Source organism: Tiliqua scincoides, chromosome 2 (genome assembly GCF_035046505.1).
Source record: "Tiliqua scincoides isolate rTilSci1 chromosome 2, rTilSci1.hap2, whole genome shotgun sequence".
Taxonomy (NCBI): domain Eukaryota; kingdom Metazoa; phylum Chordata; class Lepidosauria; order Squamata; family Scincidae; genus Tiliqua; species Tiliqua scincoides.
The window spans coordinates 249,384,514-249,411,665 of NC_089822.1; the positions used below are offsets into that span (position 1 = coordinate 249,384,514).

General features: G+C 46.1%; 1 protein-coding gene across 1 annotated transcript; it reads right to left on the reverse strand.

The window, feature by feature from the left end:
* Positions 1-614: 614 nt before the first annotated feature.
* Positions 615-20,237, reverse strand: LOC136638998 (L-amino-acid oxidase-like). The gene is given in 7 exon segments (XM_066613023.1): positions 615-1,425; positions 2,513-2,649; positions 7,369-7,437; positions 13,500-13,701; positions 16,258-16,370; positions 19,579-19,738; positions 20,116-20,237. Coding segments are annotated over 7 exon segments (1,614 nt in total).
* Between the last annotated feature and the right edge of the window lie 6,915 nt (positions 20,238-27,152).

Here is a 27,152-nt window from a genome sequence, read left to right on the forward strand (position 1 = left end):
GATGACCTCTCCCCGCGGCTTCATGTAGATGTTAAAAAGCATGGGGGATAAGATGGAACCTTGCAGCACCCCAAACCTAAGAGGTCGGGGTGCCGAACAGGCGTCTCCCAGCACCACCTTCTGGGAACTGTCAGCCAGGAAGGAGCGGAACCACTTCAAAACAGTGCCTCCAAGCCCCAACCCGGCCAGCCAACACAGAAGGACACCATGGTTGATGGTGTCGAAGGCTGCCGAGAGGTCCAGCAGGACTAACAGGGACGCACTCCCCCTGTCCATTCCCTTGCGAAGGTCATCCACCAATCTGTACTTTTAACAGGCCACTCTGTATATGCTTTTAACAATGATAGTCAATGGGGCTTACTCCTGGGTATGTGTGGGTAGGATTGCAGCCTAGGATTGTTAAAAATTTTCCTGCTTGATGTTGTCACTTCTGGTCATGACAACACTTTTGTCAGGTGGGTCCTGACAGATTCTCATTCTAAAAAGTGGTCCCGGTGCGAAAAGTTTGAGAATCACTGATGGTTAGATTTGGTTAGATTTTCTGACTTGTCCTAGGGATGAAGCTCCTGTGTGTAGATGTGCCTTTACTTGAAAATTCTTTTGCAGAACTCCACTTAAAGTTCATTTTTAGCACTCAGTTTGATATCTTGCTGCTGCCCCTTCTCAGAATTATGGTTTATAGCCCGGGCTGCCCTCAGACCTGTCATTATTGCAAAGTCAATCCAACCATGCTGAGTGGCAGTGTGTTCCCCTGCAAAATGGATTCTGCCTTCTGGCACTCTGAGGGGTATGCTGAAATCTACAAACTGATATGGGGTGAAGGAAGCCCAGCCAGACATAGAGTAAGGATCCAGACTCCATTGCTTTATCACAGACGTCCTGCATATAGACTGTATCTCTTCTTTGGGCAGTTGGTGGATGGCTGATAGGTCATCCATGGTGATGCTAATGATCTCATCTGGGCTGAGGGACAAAAAGAAACTGGAATCATCGCTGATAACATAGGAAGCCAAGATAACCCCTACGCTACTGGAGAAGTTATGGGAAGGATAGTAAATGAATCGGGATGGCAGATCAGTGATGGATTTCCCACCACGAATACCATCAAGTTGCCAGAAGTTCTTGGTGCAAGCAAGGAAGACTTTGGTGGCACTCCTGTAGTGGATGGCTCTCAAGGCACGTGCTTTGATACGTGAGAGGGATGGTTCAAAATAGATACGCCGCGTGGCCTTTGCTGTAGGGGTGACAATGGCATAATCGGCTTTCACTCTGCCCCATGATTTGTCTGGTGTTTGGTAAATGGCAGTGACGGTGTCACCCTTCTGCTCCATCCTGACCACTCTGGCACTGAGATGCACTGAGTCTTGAATGGTTCTGGAAAAGGCTCTTGGCAACAGATCAGAGCCTCCGATGATTTCATCAAAGCTGCAGATAGGAAGCAAATTCAGATAAAAAGTAGAAAATAGTGAGATGGGGCATCTGGAAGGGGGGGAATTACTGTAAAAAATGTGCACATCTGTAGTATAAATGGCATAAAATAAGAAAAAAAAGACACAAATCAGTGGGGCTGTATGAATGAATAAACATTACCAATTGCTAGGTATATAATACATATATACAGTTATTGCAATACAAAATTAGCAGCACAATCCTATCTTGCGCTGGAACAGGCAGGCCAGGAGGCCTGTGCTGTATCCAGCGCAATATAGGGGCCAGACATAGCTCAACCAGAGGAAAGGGGAAACTCTTCCCCTTACTCCCGGTAAGCTACCACGCCCCAATGGGTCTCCTCGAACTTGCGCCACCTCAGGAGGTGGCATAAGTCAGAGGAGAATGGACCAGCTGCAAGTAGCCCACCAAATGCCCCAGGGAGCACACCAGATACGGGGTTGGGATCCGGCATAACTTCCAGGTCCCAGCCCTGCCTCCCATTCCCCGCCCACCCCGGGACCGCCCTCCCCCTGCCCGGAACTTCTCCCTCCCGCCTCCTCCCCGCCCTGAACCAGACCCCTTCATCAGCTGAGCTCAGCCAATACAACCTACCTGGTACAAGCCGCCACAGAGGCTGGATGCAGCCTCCATGCTCCAGCACACCTCCATGCGCTGGCACGGCTTGCTTCCAAGGGGGCGCAGACGTGCTTTACGGCCTAACGCACTAATCCTAATTTAGGATTGTGCCATAAAATACATACTAATGTGATCGTGCATGTTTTATGGCATTATGCATGTTTTTATATGCAACAATTGGTATTGGTCCTGTTATTTATTCATATAATCACTATTCAGTGTAGCTCCATGCAGATAATAAACTGACATGGGACTCTGGTTTTCTTCCCACATGTTTGAACATTGTGGTTTGTTTTGTTTGTGGTTCCGTCGGACACCTTCTCCTTTTTGGTTGATGTCCAGCAATCATAGACTCAGAAAGGGACACCATGCCCAAAGGATAAGAGATGTTGTTGCAGCAAGGACCAATCCTCTCCACTTTCCACGGCTGTGCAATTTCTCTTACCCTCTTGTATTAGAGAAGATGGTTTCCCCTCCCATGCTCTCAACGAAGGACAGGTAATAGCCCGCCTCTTCATTGAGCAAGTCCCCAATCATCTCGACAGCTCCACGACTCAGGTTGGCTACCTTGACTAAATATTCCTGTTAGGAGGAAAAGAGTCAGAGACCTCATGATCAAAACTGTGATGAAATATGAAACGTGAAGTAAATATGATGCCACGTCAAGCAGCATTGATTATGCTTAAGATATTTCAGAACTTCAGAATACCAGGAATTTGTCTATATTTTGCACCCATTTTATCATACATTCTTTTATTGTTTCTTCATGCATCTCAAAATTCAATAGGAACATATACATTCTTCTGATATATTTTTCTTTTGTTTCTAAGAGTATTCTATCAAATGGCTGCTGTTCTGAATAGAATCCTTCTTGTTTATCTTTCCCAAATTTTGAATCAGGTTGCAAGCGACTCCACCAATCCATCTCCATACCCTGTCTTAACAGTTCTTCTTTTGTCTTTAATTGCCCATCTTTCTTCAATAAACATTCATATCTAAGCATTTTTGTTGTCTCTAATAAATTTGGCCATGCTTCTAGTGGCGCCACCCATCGGGGGATTTTGGTCTTTGTATTTTAGCCCAGATCCATAATAAAGGTTTCCTTAATATATGATTATTGAATCGCTTATATTAGTTTGCTTTTCCATACCAAACAAATGCATGTCATCCCCATTCAAGATCATGTCCCTCCAGTTTAAGTATTCTTTGATCTTTTAATATAATCCACTATTTAATCCATTGTAGCGCTGTGGCCTTATAATATAAAAACCAATCAGGAAGCCCCATGCCTATTCTTAGTTTCACATCTTGCAAGGCCTTCATTTTAATTCTTGGTTTCTTTCCCTGCCAGATGAATTTCGAGATAATTTGATTAGTTTCTTTAAATATATCTTGCTTCAAAATTACAGGGATTGTTTGGAAAATAAAGTTTATTTTAGGCAAAACATTTTCACTGCAGCAACTCTTCACATCAATAAAAGTTGTAATTCTTTCCATTTTGTTAAATCTCTTTTTAATTCTTCAATCAATTTCAAATAATTATCTTTCACTAATGTGCTTGTTTTCTTCGTTAATTGAATCCCTAAATATTTAATTTTTCTTCTTCTTTGAAATGTGTTAATTCCACCAATTCCTGTACTTTCTTTATTTGCATATTCTTTGTTAAGATTTTTATTTTCTTGACATTTATTTTTAGTCCTGTCACTTCAGTATATTTTCGCAACTCATCTAATAAATTTTTGGCAGATTCTAATGGTTCTTCTATAATCGCCATAAGGTCATCTGCGGATGCCTGGATTTTAAATTCTTCACCTCTTATTTTTAATCCTTTAATCTCTTCTGTCTTTCTCACTTGATTCAAAAGTATTTCCATAATCACTATAAATGATAATGGAGAAAGTGGACATCCCTGTCTCGTTCCTTTTTCAATTTTTATCTCCTCTGAAAGCTCTCCATTTATTCTAATTCTAGCAGTTTGATTCGTATATATAGCTTTAATCATAGCAAGAAATGGAGTTCCTACATCCATCATTTCAGATGGTAAAAACATCAAATTCCAGTTCACATTATCAAATGCTTTTTGAAAATCTATAAAAAACATCGCCATTTGCTTATATTTCATAATATTCTAAAAAGTTCAATATCATAATAACTAAATACACATCATTTTCTCTATCTATGATATCTAAGATATTATAATATAATATCTAAGATAAGCAAAAATAACTCTGATTTCAGCGGTTTTGTAAATCCAACAATCTCTTGTATTAGATTCCTTACCATTTTCCAGTATACTTGCATTTTTTATATGTCCACCACATATGATAAAACGTCCCTTCTTCACATTTACACTTCCAACAATTTTTTGATATGTTCTGATTCATTTTTACCAGTTTTACTGGTGTCATGTACCATCTATAAGACATTTTATATACATTTTCTTTAAAATTTGTTGCTCTAGTAAATTTTTTTATTATATTTCCTAATCTGTTCCCAGGTACTTGCAGAGAGGCTCCAGGTACTTGCAGAGAGCGTTTATCCAGAATCACATGCGGATTCCGAGCCAACAGGTCCACCACTGATATGGTATTCTCCCTTAGACAACTGCAGGAGAAATGCAGGGAACAACGACAGCCACTCTTTATAGCCTTCATAGATCTCACGAAGGCTTTCGACCTGGTCAGCAGGGATGGCCTCTTCAAGATTCTTCCCAAGATTGGATGTCCACCCAGGCTCCTCAGCATCATCAGATCCTTCCACAAGGACATGAAGGGCACTGTTGTCTTTGATGGCTCCACATCACACCCCTTTGACATCCGAAGTGGCGTGAAGCAGGGCTGTGTTCTTGCACCAACCTTGTTTGGGATCTTCTTCGCTGTCCTGCTGAAGCAGGCCTTTGGAACTACAACAGAAGGCATCTATCTCCGGACCAGATCAGATGGAAAGCTCTTCAACCTCTCCAGACTGAGAGCAAAGTCCAAAGTCCAGCTGAAATGTCTGCGTGACTTCCTCTTTGCCGACGATGCAGCTATCACTACCCACTCTGCCAAAGATCTCCAGCAGCTCATGGATCGTTTTAGCAAGGCCTGCCAAGATTTTGAACTGACAATCAGCCTGAAGAAAACACAGGTCATGGTTCAGGATGTGGACTCACCTCCCTGCATTACAATCTCTGCACTTGAACTGGAGGTTGTCCATGACTTTGTGTACCTTGGCTCAACGATCTCCGACACTCTTTCTCTCGATACCGAGCTAAACAAACGCATCGGTAAAGCAGCTACCACGTTTTCCAGACTCACAAAGAGAGTCTGGTCCAACAAGAAGCTGACGGAACATACCAAGATCCAGGTCTACAGAGCTTGCGTCCTGAGTACACTTCTGTACTGCAGCGAGTCATGGACTCTTCACTCACAACAGGAGAGGAAACTGAATGCTTTCCACATGCGCTGCCTCCGACATATTCTCGGCATCACCTGGCAGGACAAAGTTTCAAACAACACAGTCCTGGAACGTGCTGGAATCCCTAGCATGTATGCACTACTGAAACAGAGACGCCTGCGTTGGCTCGGTCATGTCGTGAGAATGGATGATGGCCGGATCCCAAAGGATCTCCTCTATGGAGAACTCGTGCAAGGAAAGCGCCCTACAGGTAGACCACAGTTGCGATACAAGGACATCTGCAAGAGGGATCTGAAGGCCTTAGGAGTGGACCTCAACAAGTGGGAAACCCTGGCCTCTGAGCGGCCCGCTTGGAGGCAGGCTGTGCAACATGGCCTTTCCCAGTTTGAAGAGACACTTGGCCAACAGTCTGAGGCTAAGAGGCAAAGAAGGAAGGCCCATAGCCAGGGAGACAGGCCAGGGACAGACTGCACTTGCTCCCAGTGTGGAAGGGATTGTCACTCCCGAATCGGCCTTTTCAGCCACACTAGACGCTGTTCCAGAACCACCTTTCAGAGCGCGATACCATAGTCTTTCGAAACTGAAGGTTGCCAACTAACTGTAAATGTGAAGAAGGGACATTTTATCATATGTGGTGGACATGTAAAAAAATGCAAGTATACTGGGAAATGGTAAGAAATCTAATACAAGAGATTGCTGGATTTACAATACCGCTGAAACCAGAGTTATTTTTGCTTAATATCACCTTACACATTGTAGATAAAGAAAATGATGTGTATTTAGTTATGATATTAACTGCTGCAAGGATTTTATATGCTAGATACTGGAAAGATATTAAAATTCCAACGAAAGATGAATTAATAGAGAAAATAATGAATGTGGTGGAAATGGATAGGCTTACAGAGATTTTGGATCAACAGCATAAACCGACAGATCGAGCAATGGAGACCATTTTATGCTTGGTTGAAAATGAAGTTGTAGATGTATAAGATAGGACATTTAGATGAATATATTGTATACATGATATATTATACAGGATATGATAGATAAATGATATTAAGAGGTTAAACTGGAAGAGGAACAATATTAGAAGATACGTATTGATTGATTAGATATATTGATATATGATTGCCCACACCCTTCAACGGTTTGTTTTTGTGTGTTTTTTGTGTTGTATATTGAGTTTGTGTTTGTTATGTGTTTGTTTATATTTGTTGTTTGTTTTTATTTTGGAAAATAATTTAAAAATTAATTTAAAAAAAAGAATACCAGGAATTTGTCAAGTGAATTTGATATCTAGGAGACAGTATGGTCTCCCAACATCTAGGAGACCTGAGATGTTTCAGCTTTTAGGATTCTGATTTGAAAAGCAAGTTGCTGGTCTTTATGGTTTTTGAGAACCATAGACAGTGCCTGTGTAGACAGTGTAGACAGTGCCTGGTGAAATCTCAGCCAAAAAAGGGCTAAGCAGATTTTTGGGTGAGTTCTCATAGCCAGGGTTCTTTTACCCCCATAGTGTGAAGCACGGGGCGTTGAGACCTGCTGTAGTGGAGCAGTTTTGATCTTATCTCTGCTTATGGATTCATCAGGTAGCCTTGGGTAAGCTGCTCCCTCTCAGAGGCAATATGGAGCTATTAATAACTTCATGGGGTTCTTACATAAAAACAAGCTCTTTGCCCATTCAGAAAGTGCTATACACATCCCACGTATCATTATTAACCAGACTTTGCAACTTGCTTTACCCATCTTGATATTTGTACCAGTCTGTCTTTGCCCTTAATAAACCAGACAGTTTGAATCAGATAAGGAGCTCTGGCATTAGATCATCTTGCTGGTCCCCCAACAGAATTCTTCGTTGCAACCCCAAATAGGAATCACTGCTTTAGGGAACATTCCTCTTACCTTGGTTGAGAAGCTGTCATATTTATCTAGTACGTGACTACAGTTTGTCCTCCTCACTTCTTCTACAACCTGGCACGGATCAAGAAAAGGTCAGAATTTAAATTTTTTTTAAAAAGTTAATATTCAAGAAAAATGGAGAAGGCAGCATCTAGTTAAAACACATACCATCAAAAAAGAAAAGGAGAAGATTAAAAAAACCCAAAAAGTAAAATTGGGGAAAGATGAACACTGAACCATTATTTTGTTGCTGTTCATTTTGTCCCTAGGAGACAATTCTGGACTGTGGTTTTTTTTTTTTAATAACTCTAAAACAAGGGAGGTACAACAGCCAAACCACACACATTACATGAATCATGACATTGGCTTCAAATCCAGATAGTGTATGTAGCTCCTCACCTGGATCTGGTTGGAGTAGTGGACAGGATGTGGCCAAGACAACCTTTGCTGTATTAACAAGGCTAAAACAGCCAAGCTTGAGCTGTTCCTTAATGTATATGTGAGCCCTCTTTTGCTATGTAAACCACTTTGAACTCTTGGTTGATCAAAAGCATTATATAAATCTATTAAATAAATAAGGGCACTGGTAGCGAAGTGGTTATTGAAAGTTGCGGGTTTCTTAATTTCTGTTTATCTGTTTTGGGACCCATTTATCACCAATATTTCTCAGGTCATTTTAAAAGGTGTTGCAGTGTAGCAAAGAAGTTTAAATGAATCTGATCTTTTCTGCAACCTTCAGTCTCGAAAGACTATGGTATCGCGCTCTGAAAGGTGGTTCTGGAACAGCGTCTAGTGTGGCTGAAAAGGCCGATTCGGGAGTGACAATCCCTTCCACACTGGGAGCAAGTGCAGTCTGTCCCTGGTCTGTCTCCCTGGCTGTGGGCCTTCCTTCTTTGCCTCTTAGCCTCAGACTGTTGGCCAAGTGTCTCTTCCAATTGGGAGAGGCCATGCTGCACAGCCTGCCTCCAAGCGGGCTGCTCAGAGGCCAGGGTTTCCCACCTGTTGAGGTCCACTCCTAAGGCCTTCAGATCCCTCTTGCAGATCTATGGTTTAAATAAATCTTGCTTCTGCTTAGATAACTTAGGGCAAGTTCATCTTTCATACATGCCTTTCATCTGCAAAAGGGACATGTGTAATAAAACTGGCCTAAATTAGGGGTTTTTTAAACTTATTATGAAACAAAAATATTCCTGAATTAAAACTGTATATGAAAAAAAAATGTTGCTACTTAAGGGCCAAATCCTATCAAACTTTTTAGCCCTGATGTAGTTGTGCCAAAGGGGTATGCACTGCATCTTATGGTGGGAGGGTAGTTATGGAGGTCTCCACAAGGTAAGGGAACATTGGTTCCCTTTTCTCGGGGCTGCATTGCAGCTGCACCGGTGCTGGAAAGTTGGATAGGATTGGACCCTAATTTGAGTTCTTTATGAAATACGATATAACTTTATAATAAAAATAATAATTAAAATAATTTATTTTATTACATTTTTACTTACTATTATTAAAAAGTTATCATATGGTTTTTCATACAGAACATCAAGAACCCAAATGAAATAACACTTTCTTATGGGTTCCCCCCCCCCCCATGTTTCAACACTTTCAAAGCCAGAAAAAGCCAAAAAATTCAGGATCACAGAAATTCATACTACAATACTGCCAATATCTGGTCATTCAAATATTCCTGAGCATAATTAACTTTCTTGTAGGCAATACATTTAATTCAACTCCTTAAAAATATTAATATTTGCACTCAGTTTTCCATTTCTAACTTGTTTTACCCTAGTTCATCATCTGTTTGGACACTGTTTTTCTGTAGCTGAGACTGAATTTGTTTTTTAGTAAATTACAGGGTTGTTGTAAAGATTGCATCAGAGTGCTGTAGTAACTGGAAAAGTCTTGAATTTGAGTTGGGAACTTAGGATCCAAATCCTCTTTCAGCCTCAAAGCTTATTGGGTAGTAGTAGTTTTGTGCCTGCCAATCACAATCTCTAAGCCAATGTTACCTCTCACACTTTTTTTAAGGACAATAATCAGTGAGACAAAACTCTGATAATATGTGAAACTTTGACCACTTGAAAACACTGCATACGTGGTAAATACTGATATTGGTAAGGGCTACTAGTGGTTAACACATGGAAGTGTTTGAGTTAGGAGCCAACAAATCTGGGTTCACACAAAATGCCATATATGCTGCCATGAAGTTCTCGAAGAAAGGGTGGACACAAATGTGTTTCTTTTTTAATAAAAATGAAGATAAACATAACAGTTGATCCTCATTATACACACTCATTATGCTTATTGTACGTCATCTAGGAACAAGAACTGGGCTTCCTGTGGAGGCCTTTATTGTTGCCTTTTGTGTGCACCTGATTTTTGGACATGAGATGATGTAGTTTCCTAAATGACACCTGGACTACGAAGAAAGAATTAGCAAATTATACCCACTTCCTAAATGTACTGCTGCACAGCCGTAGGTTACATCCTTCATTTCTTAGAAAGGATTGTTTTGCAACTTGCTTGGTTTTTAGAAACACAGTCAACATGCTTCCAGAGAAGGTCTGTGTGTCACCTTAACATCAAACAAACTTAGTTTTGTTTGATGCATGCATGCCATCCGTCACACAAAACAGTCCACAAAAGCTTGTGCTACAATAAATCTTTGTTTGGCAAAACAGCCTGGTACTGTACTGTGAGGCAGGGGGTAAGGAAAGAGGAGGAGGCCAGTGAGAGGTAGATGCTGAGCAGCCAGACTCTGTCCTAGAGCAGGGGTGCTCAAACCCTGGCCCAGGGGCCATTTGTGGCCCTCAGGGATTTCCAATCCAGCCCTCCGGGAGCCCCCAGTCTCCAATGAGCCCCTGGCCCTTTGGAGACTTGCTGGAGTGCATGCTGGCCCGATGCAACTGCTCTCAGTGTGAGGGTAACTATTCGACCTCTCGTGTGAGCTGTGGGATGAGGGCTCCCTCCACTACTCGCTGTTTCACGTCTGTGATGCAGCAGCAGCAGCAAAGGAAAGACCAGCCTTGCTTTGTGCAAGGCTTTTTATAGGCCTTGAGCTATTGCATGACCTTCATTCGTTCATATAGGTTCCATCTTTAATATATTCATTTATGTAAATTTATTCAAATTTGAAATGTAAATTAATTCTTTTTTTCCCCGTCCCCCAACACAGTGTCAGAGAAATGATGTGGCCCTCCTGCCAAAATGTTTGGACACCCCTTTCCTAGAGGAAAGCAAGCTTGATGCCCTATGCATAGCTTTCCATTTCTTCAGGAGGTTCTGGAGCAGATGCTACAGAGTCTGTTTCCTTGTAAGGAGCCTTCAAGTCATGCTGTTCTTGCAATATCTGTTTGCTAACAATGTATAGGTCGTGTCTCGTTATCCGCTAGGGGTCCGTTCCAGAAACCCTAGTGGATAAAAAAAATCAGTGGATAAACAATCAGTGGAAAAATAGATTTAAAGACCCACTTCCGTGTTTCTTACCCCTCCATTGCTCCTAATAAGGTTGTGTCTTGACATTCACAGGGGTTTGATTCTGGGACTCCCTGCTGATACCATAAAATGTGTTAAATAAAAGCAATTTTAAAAAAATTAAAAAGTGTGTCCCTTTTTACAAAACAACTTTTCTTACTGTTGCAGCGAGGCAGTCAGCAATTAGAAATGCAAAGCACCCCTTGCCTTTGCCTGGCTCAGCTGAAGAATGGAATGATCACTTGCATGACCTGCTCTCTACAACAGTAAGAAAAGCACTTTTTTAAAAAAAAACAGTGATTTTAAAGAGATGCATTTTTCCCATCTCCAGGGATCAGCACATTCCTTCTCATTTGCAGTGGCCATTCGTGTTGAGTCAAATCTGTGTATAAAAAATCCGTGTGTAACAAGGTTGGACCTGTTTGTGCTGAGCATGGGAGACAGCAGGTGATGAATCAGAGAGACAATGCTAATTGTTCAAGTATCATCCGTTTCATCCAAACCAAACAGTGCTGTGGCAGAAATACATAGTGGTTAGGCACTTTGCCCTGCAGCTGCCCTGCCACTACCTTGCCCCTGTGTCTTCCTTGAAGTGGGCTTAAACTGGGCTGTTAGTTAATGCTACCATAACCCAAGACTAGGCAAGGTTCAGAGATAACCTCTGCTACCATTGTGTCTGCTGACAGCCATCCAGCAGAGCTGTTCCGTGTGGTACGGGGCCTCCTTCATCAGGCCCCTCCAGTAGACCAGGACGAATACACGGTCAGCCACTGTGACGTGTTTGCACAACATTTTGCAGATAAAATCGATCGAATTCGTCACAACTTGGATGCCACATTGACAATGCCTGACGATGTCCCCTTGGCAACTGCTTGTCCAGTGTTGTGGGATTCTTTTCAGCTTGTACAGCCTGAGGATGTGGACAGACTCCTTTGGAGTGTGAGGCCATCTGCCTGCCTGTTTGACCCTTGCCCGGCTTGGCTGATAAGAGCTGCCCAGGGTGGACTGGCTGAGTGGACAGGGAGGGTGGTCAACTCTTCCTTGATGGTGGGGATGTTGCCACTCGCTTTGAAACGGGCAGTGGTTCGCCCCCTCCTGAAAAAGCCCTCCCTGGATTCCACTGTGTTGAACAACTACAGGCCAGTCTCTAACATCCCGTTTCTGGGCAAGGTAATTGAGCGGGTGGTGGCGTCCCAACTCCAGAGGGTCTTGGATGAAGCGGATTATCTGGATCCTTTTCAATCTGGTTTCAGGCCAGGCTTTGGGACGGAAACTGCCTTGGTCACCTTGGTGGATGACCTACGCCGGGGACTGGACGGGGAGTGCGTCACTGTTGGTCCTGCTGGACCTCTTAGTGGCTTTCAATACCATTGACCATGGTATCCTTCTGGGTCGATTGGACGAGTTGGGAGTTGGAGGCACGGTTTTGCGGTGGTTCCGCTCCTACTTGGAGGGTGGGTCCCAGATGGTGGTGCTGGGGGATGCCTGCCCAACACCCTGGCCTTTAAGGTGCGGGGTGCCGCAGGGTTCAATTCTGTCCCCCATTCTATTTATCATCTACTTTGAAAATCACTGATCTACATGAAACCGCTGGGAGAGGTCATCCAGGGGTTTGGAGTGGGGTGTCATCAATATGCTGATGACACCCAGCTCTATCTCTCCTTTCCTCCAGACTCCAGGGTGGCGGTTGAGGGCCTGGAGCGCTGTCTGGAAGCAGTGAGGATCTGGATGAAGGCGAACAAGCTGAAATTAAATCCGGATAAGACAGAGGCTCTCCTGGTTCGGAAATCCTCGATGCAGGTGCTGGACTATCGGCTTGCCCTGAATGGGGTTGCACTCCCCCTGAAGGAGCAGGTCCGCAGCTTGGGGGTCCGCCTGAACTCGCAGCTGCTCCTGGATTCCCAGGTGGCGGCTGTGGCTAGGAGGGCCTTCGCTCAGCTTCGGCTGGTGTGCCAGCTGCGGCCGTACTTGGATCGTGCAGACCTGGCCACGGTGATCCATGCCATGGTGACATCGAGGTTAGATTATTGTAATGCGCTTTATGTGGGGCTGCCCCTGAAGACGGTTCAGAAACTGCAATTAGTGCAGAATGCGACAGCCCGTGTGGTTACTGGAGGTAGGCGGTTTGACTCTGTCAGTTCGCTTCTCCAGGGGCTACATTGGCTGTCCATTCATTTCTGGGCCCAATTCAAGGTGCTGGTTTTGACCTTTAAAGCCCTATACTGCTCTGGGCCAGGGTATCTTAGAGATCGCCTACTTCCGTACAATCCGGCTTGTCCTCTTAGGTCATCAGAGAAGGCATTTTTACAAGTGCTGCTACCTAGGGAGGTACGTGGGGCGGCGGCAAGAAATAGGGCCTTCTCAGTAGTGGCACCAACATTATGGAACTCCCTTCCCCTTGACTTAAGAATGGCTCCCTCTCTTGAGACTTTTCGGCGGGGCCTGAAGACCCTTCTGCTTAAACAAGCCTTCTGAGTTCATGGCCTTTTAAACATCTTTTTAACATCTTTTCTACATCTCTTAGTATTTTTTACAGGCCTGATGCCTATGATCTGCTGCTCTATGCTCCTTTTACCTGATTTTTTATCTGATTACTGTTTTTATGATATTTGTTAATATGTTAATGTTTTTATCTGTTTTTTAATATTATGTTAATAAATCTGAACCTGAAGGAGAGCCTCTTGATAGAGTTGTTCAGCTGTTTTGCCTTGCTCTGAGGGCTTCACAGGGTACTTCAAGAGGCCAGGGTCCTTCTCAACGTCTTTGACTTGCTCTCTGATGTTGTGAATCAAATACCAGGCATTCCCGTCGTTCTGAATGAATTTTCCCAGCCTCAGACCAAACTTTTTCACATATTCACGAACAATCCTGGGGAAAGAGGGGAAGAAGCCACATAACTAATAAAAAGAGGAGGGTGGTGCAAATCCCTACACAACTGTTACCACATGGAAAAGGCTGCATTGGTGTGAAAGGTCTGTGGTGCGGATTGGGGGAAGTGACACTCTGGTGCAGATGAAAATTGCCTAGTAGTGGCCATTCAAGGGCCAAATGGGTTTAATCCAGTGGTTTTCAAACTCTCAGGGAGTTTGAAAACTGCTGTAAGTCCTTGTAGGGGCAGGGAGGGAGGCAGCGGCGCGATCCCCAGGATCACGTCACTCAGGGGGCTGCAGGGGCTTGGCTGCACTTACCAGAGCCTCCTGTAGCTTCCCGGGTGTGTGGGGAGCCCTGCGCAAGCGTCTGCAGGGCTCCCTGATACTTCAAAAGTGAAAGTGGAGTGATCGCACTCCACTTTCGGTTTAGCAGAGGTACTTGGGGAAGAAAATTTAAAGCTGCAGTCCTACGGAAACTTATCTGGGAATGAACCCCACCCAACAGAGTGGGACTTACTGCCAAGTAAGTATGCATGAACTTGGACTGCATAAATCAGCCCTGTGCTGCAGGCTGGGGCTGAAGCTGGTCCCATCTAGTTTGAACAGGTTGAAGGCTACTACCTTGGAGAAACATGGGGCTGCAAATGAGATGGATGATTCATGGAAATTTATTGAAAATACTATTATAAAATACAGTGATGTCAGCATCATTTGCTGCGAAAGCTGCTTCTGAGCCGGATCATTTTTCGAAATTCAAAGCTAGCAACTGGTTCTGGTTTACACAATTAGCAACTCCACTTAGTGGATTAGCAACTCCACTTTGAGTCAAACTAGGTGTTACTCGAATGGCCCAATCCTATTCCACCAACAACAACAACACCCCCCCCCCCGCGGCTGGAACTAGTGGTCCAGCAGCAGGGTATGCCTTACGAGTGCAGAACAGGGCAGGGGAGGGTGAAATGGGGCAGAAGTGGGGAGGACTGGCGTTGGGATGGAGGTGGAAGTGGGTTGCACCCAGCACAGTTAGCTTGCGCAGGATGCTGTCCGCTCCAATAGCAGCCAGCATGTCCCCTTTCCCTCCTTGGAAATAATAATAATAATAATAACAACAGGCATTTATATACCGCATTTCTTGGTCTTTATTCAAGACTTTATTCAAGGCGGTTTACATAGGCAGGCTTTATTAAATCCCTATTAAATAGGAATTTTTACAATTTCTTTCAAGAACGACTACATTCAAGGTGTTTCATTCCGATCTGGCTTCACATTCTGGCCTCCATCCTCCCACGCTCCGAGCAGATGGAATAGCTCGGCTTCAGCTTGTCAGCTGCTTCAAGGTCGCATGGTGCCAGTGGCCTCGAACTGGTGACCTTGTGGATGTTATCTTCAGGCAGACGGAGGCTCTACCCTCTAGACCAGACCTCCTGCCCAGACCAGACCTCCTGCCCTGGTTAAATGAGCCTGTTAAAGAGCTGGCCCAGGTCTGAAGAGACCCACTGGTGACTGGGAGGCTCAGGTAAGGGAAAACTCTATTTTCTTTTCTCCCAAGCCCCTTGATTGCCCTCCTTCCCCATATAGCATGCAGCGCAGCCTGTTTTGGTATGCCTGCATGCTACGGCAGGGAAAAGGAGAGGATTGGGCTGTGAGTGCCTGACTGAAGCTACACTGCTTGTTCTTACAGTGCACTATGAGCTTATTCAGAGGTCAATCCCAGTTTGTTCAATGGAACTTACTCCCAGGTAAGTGTGCACAGGATTGCAACCTCATTCAGTAAATAGCAACTGGATTGGGTCTCCTGTGGATTTGACCATGTGATGTGTGTGGGGTGCTGGCGACAGCCAGCGTGAAGCAGTTTTGTGTGTTTTGGCCCCAGGAAATTCTGATTAAGATGCCTGCTCAGGTACAAAGCCTTCTGGATAACCTTGTACCTGGCACCATCACGCAGTCTAACCAATCTTGGAGATTACTGTCAGAGCTAAAGGAGAAACTGTGCTGCCAACCCATCCTCCAAACTTCTTTGAGGAAAGGTGATATCTAAGGGCCTGATCCTATCCAACTTTCCAATGCCGGTGCAGCCCCGAGGAAAGGGAACAAACATTCTCTTACCCTGGGAATGCCTCCATGGCTGCTGCCCTACTGCAGGATGCAGTGCATGCCCAATTGGCATGGCTGCGCCAGAACTGGAAAATTGGATAGGATTTGGCCCAAAGTATATTAGAATACTCCATGAGCAGGCCCTGCCTTGTCTTCCCAACATTGTCCTGTTCCTTGCATAAACTGGCATCGCAAGTTTTTAATTGGCCAATGGATCACGCATGTCCCAAATCTCACAGGCAACCTATCTTGGCCTGTACATTTGTACTATTGAGGACGTGCTCCAGGTGACCAGAAAGATATCAAAATCTCTTGTTTTCATGCAATACTCAGGCATGCCAACTCTGACGGTTGCATGGCATGCAATGAAGCAATAAGGAACAGTAAAAGCCAAGCAGAAATGAAACATGCAAAGCCGGAGATCAGATAAGCAAAGCAATGACTGTACACTGTGTCTTACCTGTGCTCCTGAGGCAAGCGCATTGCTCCCAGATCTGCATACCAACCTTCTTCTTCATTCCGATAAGTCTCTACTCGCCCTCCCAAACGTTCACTGGCTTCGAGAACGGTCACCTGGAAACAAATAAGACCACTGCTGCCTCACTAGCCAAACCAATTTCTGTGCTGATCAACTTCAGATGGAGGCAGGTGGACAGACTGTCTGCTTCTTAAAGTGATTCACGTGGCTTCTGGCCGATCGTGTTATATGACTATGTATTTCTCAGGACATCCTTACAACAGACTGCTGTGCTTGTATCTGCTGTTCTCATCCCCCACCCTTCCTGTCTTCTTAAGCCTAGTTCTCCCAAGCAGCAGCTGAGTCCATCAATCTGTGCCTCAACCGTACTATCTCAGACTGTGGGATGTACCTGATGGAATGTTTCTCCATGCAAAAATGTTCCCTTCATACAGAAAAATAAATACAGGAAAATACAGAAAAATACAGAAAAATAGATTTTGGGGAGAAAGGTTCTATCCTAGAATTATACTGAGTTCCTATGTTTAGGAAACGTTTTTGTATGGAGGAATCAGAGTCAGCTGTACGTTTGGGGGGCGGGCTCCTCCTTAGGGTGGCCCCCTGAGAGAGTTACTCACCACTCCCACACACAAGCACAGAGTTGGTTGCAGGGATCACTCCTGAAGGCCCTAGGTCCTCAGCAGTTGCCTAATGGTGTTGATTCCTGATACAAGCCCTGCGTGGAATGTTGTACTCTCCCTCTTGCAGCCTGGAATGGTGCAGCCCAGATGCGGGCTTACCATCTTGTTTGTTGCTTGAGAAAATTAAGCTGTATTCCTCCAAGCCTTCTTTCATTTATTCATTGGGTGGTGATCTCTGACAGGGCCTTTCTTGCTTTGGTGCCTAGCCTATGGAACTCATTTTGCAATAATTCATTCCTAGATGATTCCCTGTGTTGCTTGCTTATGTGTATGGAGTCCTTGGGAGTTTCATTCTGGCTCAGTTCCCCTGCTCATCCTCCTGGCCGTGATCAGCATTTTATCCCCACCATGGCCAAAGGTCTCTTTATCAAACCACTTCCAAGCCTTTGAAAAATATGTTGACTGCCTGCAGCCAGGTATTCAGGGCCAGCCCATCCATGAAGTCCACTGAAGCAGCCAGTTTGGGTGGCAAGCTGCGGAAGGTGGTGAATTGCCTGCCTGTGGGTTCCTCCGGCCTACTGCCCATCCACCTTCTTCATGTTGCGCTGAGAGCAAGTGAAGGAATTGGAACATGACCCACCTTCTCATCCATGTAGCTGCTGCAAGAAAGTGGCTGTGGGGTTTGAAGAAAAAGCAGGGGGCTGCTGAGATCCTGTTTTGATCACTCCCCTTTTAGGACAACTACTGAAGGACTGCTGCACTGTACCACCTCCTCCTGGCTAATGTGGTAAGGTAAGGAAATTGGTGGTAAGAGGAATTCCTCCTTTGTTCCCAGCATGTTCTTCCCAGCCTACAGTCAAGGACAGGGGTCGGCAACCTTAAACATTCAAAGAGCCATTTGGACCCATTTTCCAGAGAAAAGAAAACCTTGGGAGCCACAAAACCCTTTTGACATCTAAAATGAAGATAACACTACATATATAGTTTTGTTTTTTTTTTACCTTTATGCTATGTATAAAAAAAACACTATAGTGTGTTGCATTTTTTTAATCCCACCAGACACCCCTCAAGCACCACTGGTGGTACCACTGGGTATACTGGTGGAGAAACCCAGGAAGGCTGCATGTGCTGATCACAACTTGGTGCCTCAGAAAGCACAGCCTTTGGGCCACCCAGGCACACAGACACCCCTGCCAAGGGCACTCACATGCAGTGGCGTAGCTGGAGGAGGGCGCAGCACTCAGCCTGGAGGGGAGGTGGGCAAGCTGTTGCAGGCAGACCTCCAACGTCCCTTCGAGGATCCCACCCGAAGGGGCTTGAGCGCTCAGCGGGTGCCGGGCTGGAAGGAGAGGAGAGGAGAGGCTCTTCTCGCCCTCGTCCCCGCCTCTCTCCTGCTGCCTCTGGCTGCAACCCGGGTGGGGCAGCATCCCTTGGCCAGTGAAGGGGGCAGCTCTGCTGGACGCGCATCTCTGGTCTGCAGCCCGGTGGAGCGGAGGATGGGGGTCCCAGAGGGAGTCCTACCGCTGCCCCTCTGCCTCCTGGCGCTCCTCGCACTGCCCGGCGCCGCCCCCGTCACAGGTGATGTAAGTTCCATTGATTACAATGGGACTTACTTCTGAGTAGACAGGCACGGGACTGGGCTCTCACAGCCCAATCCTATACGCACTTTCCTGGGAGTAAGCCCCATTGACTCCAATGGAACTTACTTCTGTGTAGACAGTCATGGGGCTGGGCGCTCGGTTGCTAGCAAACCCACCAGCAGGGGACAGCGATGTCGCAGCCCCCCCCGCAGAAGAGGCTCCCCTGCCCCCGCACCCTTGCGTGTGCAGGGGGAGATGATCTGAGCAAGGACCCACAGTGCCTGCCCAAGCCCCCCCCTTTAGGCTGCCCCACACAGCTCCAACCTGCTGCCCCCCCAACCCTCCGCCACAGCGATCCGCCTGAGGAGGAGAGGCTGGCCGCGATCCGGGCTGCTGGGGTTGGAATCCTATCTGCATTTTCCTGGGAGTAAGTTCAATTGATTACAATGGGACTTACTTCTGAGTAGACAGGCACGGGACTGGGAGTCAGAAGTAGGTCCCATTGTAATCAATGGAACTTACTCCCAGGAAAATGCAGATAGGATTGCAACCTCAGCAGCCCGGATCTCGGCCAGCCTCTCCGCCTCAGGCTGCGATCCTGCACTTTCCTGGGAGTAGGCCCTTTGGAACACAGTGGGACTTCCTTCTGAGTAGACCCGCACAGGCTTGTACCCTCCTTCTCCTGAGAGAGGAGTTCTGCTGGGCTGGGCAAGTCCTGGAGGCTCCGTGGCAATCAGTGGAGGGAGGGGGGCTGCCATGGCTGGGGCGGGGAGTGATGAGCCACCCTCCAGCTGGGCTCTCCGCCCGTCCCTCCCCACCTGCAGTCTCTCTTCCGTTGCTCTCCTTCGCTGCACGGGCTCTCCGCCTCCACCAAACGGCTGAGCTCCAGGAACAGCGAGTGCCGCCACTTTCACCCAGACTCTAGAGCCGCAGCAGATGGCTGAAAGAGCCGCTTGCGGCTCTAGAGCCGCAGGTTGCCGACCCCAGGTCAAGGAGGAGGCACCTGTGACTGGGGCAGGAAGTAGTCCAGGTGCACATGCACTCACATGAAGAGTGAAAAGGGGGTGGGAAAGTTGAATGCAGCTGCTAAACCACAGGCTTACCGTGTGCCCAGCGCTTTGGAGGGCATAGGCTGCGCTCAGCCCTGCCACGCCTGCGCCCACAATCACCACATGTTGTGGGTTCGTTGTCCTCTCCAATCCGTTCCTGGCAATCTCTAGGTAGGTGTCATACTAGGGATCCTTGAAGCATTTTTCCAGTGGGCTAGAGCTGCCCCTGCAGCTGTGCAGTGTGACACTCAGCAGCAGTGACGAGAGCACTGGGAAGGAAACAAAGTACAAACCCAGGTCTGCATGTTTGATTCTTCAGATTGTGTGGATCCTACTACCCATGACACACACACACACACAGAGGTAATTCCCAACTTATGGCTATCCCAACTGACGGACAGCTGTGTTGGCCCTTTTGTGCAGGTGCAGTTAGTCCAGACTTGTCCTTTCACGCAGGAGATTAATGCTGCTGTGGCTTATATTGGTTCCAATTTTGGGACAAACTTACATAACAAAACTAGGATGGAAATCAGGGATTACCTGTATATCCATTGACTAAAAACACAAACAAACTCACACAAAATAACCAACGACTGTTGTTCATCTTGCTTTGCCCCCAGACAGAAGAGAAAAACTATGGCTAGCCATAGTACAGTCGTTTCCAACTTTTCAGTGCCGTGACCCACCTCATCCTCTGTGGTGAGTGACAACATGGTGCTCTTTCTGGTGCCTCAAGGCCTTCTTTGGAGGCCCCAGAGGCCACTTCCAGGTCTCAAAGGGCCAGTGACCACGGTCTTGGCCTCCAGAGGCCTTAGAATGGTCTGCAGAAGCGACCAGAAGTGACTTCTGATCTTCCCTACCATTTGTGGCCTGATAACCTTTGTAATTATTTTAATTCGATGCATGATGAGCAATATGTTTCTATACAGGTGAACATGGCACTGACTGCCTGCCAAGGAAGACATGACCCAGGCCTGTAACATGATTTACGGCTCAGTCCTATGCTGGCTGGGCACTGGCATACCATGTGTTGTGGAGGCTGCTTTATGGCAGTTGCAAAGCATCCTTCACTGATACAGGTGGTGGGAAGACCAGACACCCCCTGAGAGTTGGCTGATAACCAAAGCCCCAGTGGAGCAGATAAGGCCATGCAGGGGGCAAAATAGGGTGGGAGGGAGGGCAGAGTGGGGGGAGGTGGTGTAATGGAAGATCAGAAGATCATCAGGTGGATGATGTGGTGTTGACAGCGATTCCCCATTTTGACAGCTGGTTGACAGCTCTGGGAAGGGCAGGGCTGGCTTCACAGCTGTAATCAATCAAGGCCAATGGAGACCTGGTTGGACACCTGAGCTTCATTTGACCTTGATGGGACCCAAGCTAATGAGGTAGCTCACAGCTGAGCTGCATTTGGACTTAACAATGGGCTACAGGATAAAAGGCAGCTTCAGAAGGAGCAAAGGGCTGACCAGAGCAGGACCCTGACCCGGAGGGACACCTGGACGGACTCACACTGGGAGAAGGGGACTGCCAGAACTCTGCTGGAGGAGACACAGAGAGGACTGCCAGGACCCTGCTGGAGGAGACACTCCTCTGGAGAAGATAGAGGAAGGGACTGCTGAGACTCTGCTGGACACACACTCTGCTGCATTGGTCTGCTACTGGGAAGAATGGACTGGGAATACTGGACTGGGAAGATTGGACTGCTTTGGAGATTGAACTGTGGGCTTGGACTGGAGGCGTCAAACCTTCACCCACTGAGTTAAGTGGAGTTTTGGGGGAGGGAAAGCCTCTGGACAAGAGGACTTGCAGGGAGTGTCTGTGTTTGTAGCAATAAATTCTTGTTAATTGCTATAGATAAGGAGTTCTGTGTTCATTCCTTTGCACACCACAGCTGTTGTTTCTTGGAAAAGGAGGGTGTTAATTAGCCAAAAAGCGGGCATTAGAAGGGAGTTGGGATATTTGGACAGGACAAATTGGCATAGTCGGCAAGATAGGACAAATTGGGACAAGACAGGTGGCCTGATTGCTAATCAGTCTCTTTGGGAATAAAGAACAGGGTGGTTCCTGGGCTGGAGAAAGGTGGATCAGGTCTGAAAGGGGCTGTGTTTGGTGGTGCACGCCAAATCCTGACCCCCCTCCATGGACCTGATTTGCCTTCTTGGGTCAACATGGACATGCACAAGTATTCATGCTGGCACAGGTCAGGATTGACCCACAGCAGCTGCTGGGAGTTACCCCACGGCAAGGGAATTAATGTTCCCTTACCCCAAGCCGCACTGCCGTGGCTGCACTGATGCACAGAGTTAGAGTTCTGCTATTAGAAGCTGGTTGGATGGCAAGAAGCCTCAGATTCCACAGACTAGGAGGAAATCCACACTTTTAATTTGTCAGAGCAATCAGATCCACATTACAGCAAACTGGTTTGGAAAAAGCTTTGCTTGGCTGCTTCTTGGAAAGATTCATAAACAGGCACACCCTGCCTGCACAGCACATTTGAACTGGTGAACCAAAGCTACATCCTGGGAGCTTCCTGACTTGGAGTAAACAAAGTCATTAGTGACTCAAGAGAGGAGTCCCCAAACCCTTGCTGCCCACACCAGCTTCATGGCAAAACTCAACCAAGTGTTGGAGGAACTAATCAAAGAAAACCAGGCTGGAGACAGAAAATTGTTCAGGGTTTATTAAAACAGTGCTGTGGTGAGTACCTAGTGCATCCTACCATGAGCGTAATATTCAAACCATTCTTGTAGCACTAAGGAAACAAAGAGATAGCTACCCAAAAGCATCCTTGTCCGTCAGTCATCCTAAAACAATCTAGCACAGTGCTTCCCAAGTTTTTTAGCGCCAAATTCTTTGGCAATTTTTAACCCAACAATCTGTTGCAACTCATACATCGCAGCCGGCATGGGTCCCAGCTGCCGCTCTCATCACCGGAACTGGTGTTGAAATAAGGCACGTCAGTGATGTTCTACAGAGCTGAGGTAAAATTAGACACATACTGTCTGTTCTAGTGGCTGCCTGCTGGTATTCATTTGCATCTTTTTAGATTGTGAGCCCTTTTGGGACAGGGAGCCATTTAGTTATTTGATTTTTTCTGTAAACCGCTTTGTGAAGTTTTAGTTGAAAAGTGGTATATAAATACTGTTATTATTATTATTATTATTATACCCTTAGAAGGAGGTCGCTTAAAGGATTTATGGCAACAGTAGTTCCTGCTGAGATGAGTGTCTGTAGAGATTGGAAGCTCTCGTCAGCAAGAGTGGCAGCCAGTGGTGAGTTATGGGCCTCACGCTGGCCGGAAGGATGAAAACATGATCCGACAAGGCCCAGAGTGGGCCAAAGACAGCTGAGCAGAAACTAGGGTAGTGGCAAGAGTGGCAGCTGACAGTGATTCCTTGGTGTTCACGACCCACCAAAAATTGCTTCATGACCCACTGGTGGATCACAACCCAGTTTGGGAACCATGAGCTAGAGGGACATGACTCCAAAACAGTCTGTTACTTGCCACCATAAAAGTGAAAACTCTTACGGCAAGGGTAAGATCTCAGGAAGAAAAAGTTGGCACCAAGGTTTTGCTGAGAGTTGGGAGAGGTAAGAGTGGTGAGATAATATTTTCTGGTTCTCAGAGTAATTTCCAAGGCCATCTTACATGCCTTCCTTAGACAAGATGGATTTTTACACACTGGGTCTTCGTTATCCTCGGGGGATCCATTCCAGGATCCCTGTGGATACCAAAATCTGCAGATGCTAAAATTCACGAGAAGGCCGGTGTGGGCCCATAATTTCTCACTTCAGGGCTCACCCCGTGGACTACCCCCCTCATCAAAAGCACCTCTCCAACATGACCAGAAGCCATTTCTTGTTCACGGACACAACTTCTGGTTGTGTTCCAGGGGGGTCCTGAGGTGTGGGAGAGGCTGCAGCCCACTCCACAGGCCTTCGCTGGCCTCAGAACACCTCCCAGAAGCAATCAGGAGTTGTATCTGTGAACTGGAAGTGGCTTCCGGTTGTGTTGGAAAGATGTTTTGAGGAGACCAGGGAAGGCCCATGGAGTGGGCTGCAGACCTCTCCACACCTTACAACACCATGACCTCCAGTCATGTCCTGGAGGCCTCTCATGTACAGGCTTGGCATCTGTGGATGCTGAGCCTGTGGATTCCAAGTCTACACTGTACGTTCTAACTCTGGAAAAGGGCCTAAATATAGGGCAAATATAACTTATAGCGCAATCCTCTTTCTGTTTGTTCAGAAGTAAGCCCTATTATGTTAAAAACAACTTAACTCCCCGGTGTTTATAGGACTGCAACCTTAATTAAAGCAAAAATCCATTTTTCTCCATCACAAGTAGTCCATGCTAACTGAGCCGCTGGTCCCTAGCCAACTGCTGTGCCTTGATAGGGTACAAAACAATAGAAGCACTCATTTAGGGTCAGGGGTGAGCCACCAAGGGCCAACAAGTCATAAAAGAAGGCTCCTTGGTGAGCTGACCCCTCGAAGGACCCCATAGGGTTCCATGGGAAGAATGGGTATAAACCTCTGGGTCACATGTGTAATCATGCATCTGACTAGCTGGTGCTGTTGCTCTTCCCAGCAATTGCATTATTAACCCCATAATAATGTGTGAAGGCCTGGCTTCTTTCTCATTCCACTTCTCAACTTGTGGAACTTGATGGGTTGCTGTCAAAATCAGCTATGATGATCAAACAGCAAAATTTAATCTTGCATGTTTTGCGATGTATGCTTCTGTTGTGTCCCATGTTATTTTATAATTTCTTTCCTTTTTCCTTGTCATATCCTCTTTGAGTGCACTGCCAAAATCAGCACTGCCAATCCTAAGCATGTCTACTCACAAGTAATACTATTATAATCAAGGGGGCTCACTCCCAGGTAAGTGTGGATAGGATTGCAGCCTCAGAAGTATTAGTACATAATTCAAGAAGTAGGGGTTCAGCCTTGGTAACATGGATATTGGTTGTTATCTGTTCCATATGGCAAGCATAAAGTTTCAATACAGTATCAAAAAACACACAAATTGCCCTGGCTGCCAGCTGCAAAAATACTAATGTGATAATGTGGTTTGTTACAATGTAGCTGGGTTTGTGGTTGTGGGTTCAAATCCTGCCTACGCTGGGACAAGCAGGATCCTACAGGGAAGTCTCCATAGCTTATGACAGAGTAATACTTTGCATGAAGTCCCTGGATCAGTCTTAGCATCTCACGTAGCTAAATGGTTAAGAGCAAGTGCCGGTCAAAGCCAGTTAAATGAAATGGTCTGCTCCTGTAGCTTTATCTGAGATTTTTAAAGGTGCTTTTTAACTGCAAAATAGGCAAAATTGTGATGTGCAATGAAAGTAATAAAAACAGTTAAAAATAAACAATAGCAGGATGAGCCACAGCAGGTTAAAACGGCACAGAACCGATGACCAAAACAGCACTCAAATCCATTATTTTAGCAACTTTGTATCTAAAGACTTGGGAAAATAAAGTGTTTCACCAGGAATCTGAAGGGCAGTAAGTTTGGTGCTAGGCAAGTCTCCCTGGGGATGGAATTTCACAAGTGAGAATTCACAAGTGGAATTCTTCTCTCTGGTTGCCAATAACCTCACCTCTGAAGGCCAGGAGGGGGGGAAGGGGTGTCCAGAGGACAGTCTATTGAGATGGGGGAGGAAATTATGCAAAAGCTCAAGTGATCTATTCAAGTTCCTAATTTCAAGTTTCTAGTCAAGTCTCTACCAAGTCCAGGGGTGTCAAACTCGCTTCACACAGAGGGCTAAACTTAGCATTCACAGTGCCCTCTAAGGGCCAAAAGTGACATCATTAAGCAGAATGTGACATCATTAAGTACATGATGGCCAGAAAGAAGCACTTCGTTCTCACATTAAACTCATTAGCTGCAAATGACAAAAGAGAAAATGTGCAAATCTTGTTCATATTGTATGAGACAGCCCAATTATCATGATGGGAGAGCTCAATTATAATGGGGATGGTGGATAAATTGCTTGAGGGGGAGGAGCACATTTGGCCCACAGTCCTTATTTTTAAACATCCCTGCTCAATTCTTTGCTCTAATTCTTGAGTCAAGTCTTGAGTCTCAACTCAGGACTCAAGTCTCTGAGTCAAATTTAACCCAAAAAAAAAGGGAGGGGTGGAAGAGTGTGTGGGGGGGGGCAGCACTTGATGGCAGGCACTTCCAGGTGCCTGCTGCCCGCCACCTAGCTCATCAGAGGTGATCAAAGTGCCACAGGCAGCCTGAAGCCACTGGCTGCAGCATCATCCAAGCAAAACGGACAGATACTTCCCACCTGGCCCAGGTGATAGTGCTTGCTTCCATATCACCCAGGAGGTCTTGCAGCACTAAGCACAAGCGCTGGTAAGATAAGTTAGCAAAAACACACACAGATCGACTTGGACATGAAAATGGCTTTGAGTCCTGAGCTGAGTCCCAAGTCACTGCCTCTTGGTCCCAAGTCAAGTCTGAGTCAGTGATTGATGGGACTGAAGTCCAACTTGGGAACCAGACTTGAGTCTAAATTACTGCAAAAGCTCTTGTCATAAACTGTCTTCTGAAGAAGTAGGCTACAGCTTTTTTTACAGTTTGGTTCTTGGTTCAACAGGTTCATGATCTGGCTTCTTTATTGTTGTTGTTGGCAACCTTCAGTCTCAAAAGACTATGGTATCGCGCTCTGAATGGTGGTTCTGGCACAGATCCTGGGTCTTGCTGGTATCAATGCAAGGTCTTCCTTCCTTTTTCATGTGATACAGTCACTTTGTTCGCAGTTTCACTCTGCTGCACACCAGGGAGTGGTCAGTGTCGCAGGCAGCACCCTGATAACTGCATGTGATCTTGATGCTGGGAAGGCTGGAGCGTCTGGTGAGAATCAGGTTGAGCTGGTGCTTTGATCTTGGGTGTCTCCAAGAGACTCTATGTTGGGCCTTCGTGTTGAAGAATATGTTGCTGATGCAGAGACTGTGATGACAGCAAAGTTCTAGCAGGCGGCCATTTTTGTTCATCCTCCCAGTGCTGACCTGGCCTAAGCAAGTGGGCCACGAACTGTGATCAGCACCAACTCTAGCATTGAAATCGTCGAGGATGAACAATGGCTCTTTTGGGGGGATTTTCTTGATAGTGGTGGCCAGGTCATCATAGAATTTGTCTTTAGCTTCTGCTGAAGATGACAGAGTCGGTGCATATGCATTGATGAGAGTGACAAGTCCTGCTGATGAGTGGAGCTGTAGGGACAAAATTCTTTCACTTCCTGCAGAAGGTGGGATGATGGATTTCAGCAGGGTATTTCTGACCGCAAAGCCAACGCCATGTTCCCTGGTCTCGTTTGGTGGTTTTCCCTGCCAGAAAAATGAGAAATTTCTCTCCTTGACAGATCCGGAATCTGGCAGCCTCATCTCTTGAAGGGCAACATTGTCCATCTGCAGTCTGATCCACTGCTGAACTGCCCTTACCATCAGGAATTTTTTCCTGATATCCAAACAGAGTCTCTTCTCTTGCAGTTCGTACCCGTTGGATCTAGGTCTACTTTCAGAGGCAGTTGAGAACAAATTTGTCCCTTTGGCCATATGACAGCCCTTCAGGTATTTGAAGAGAGTTATCATATCCCCTCTGAGCCTTCTCT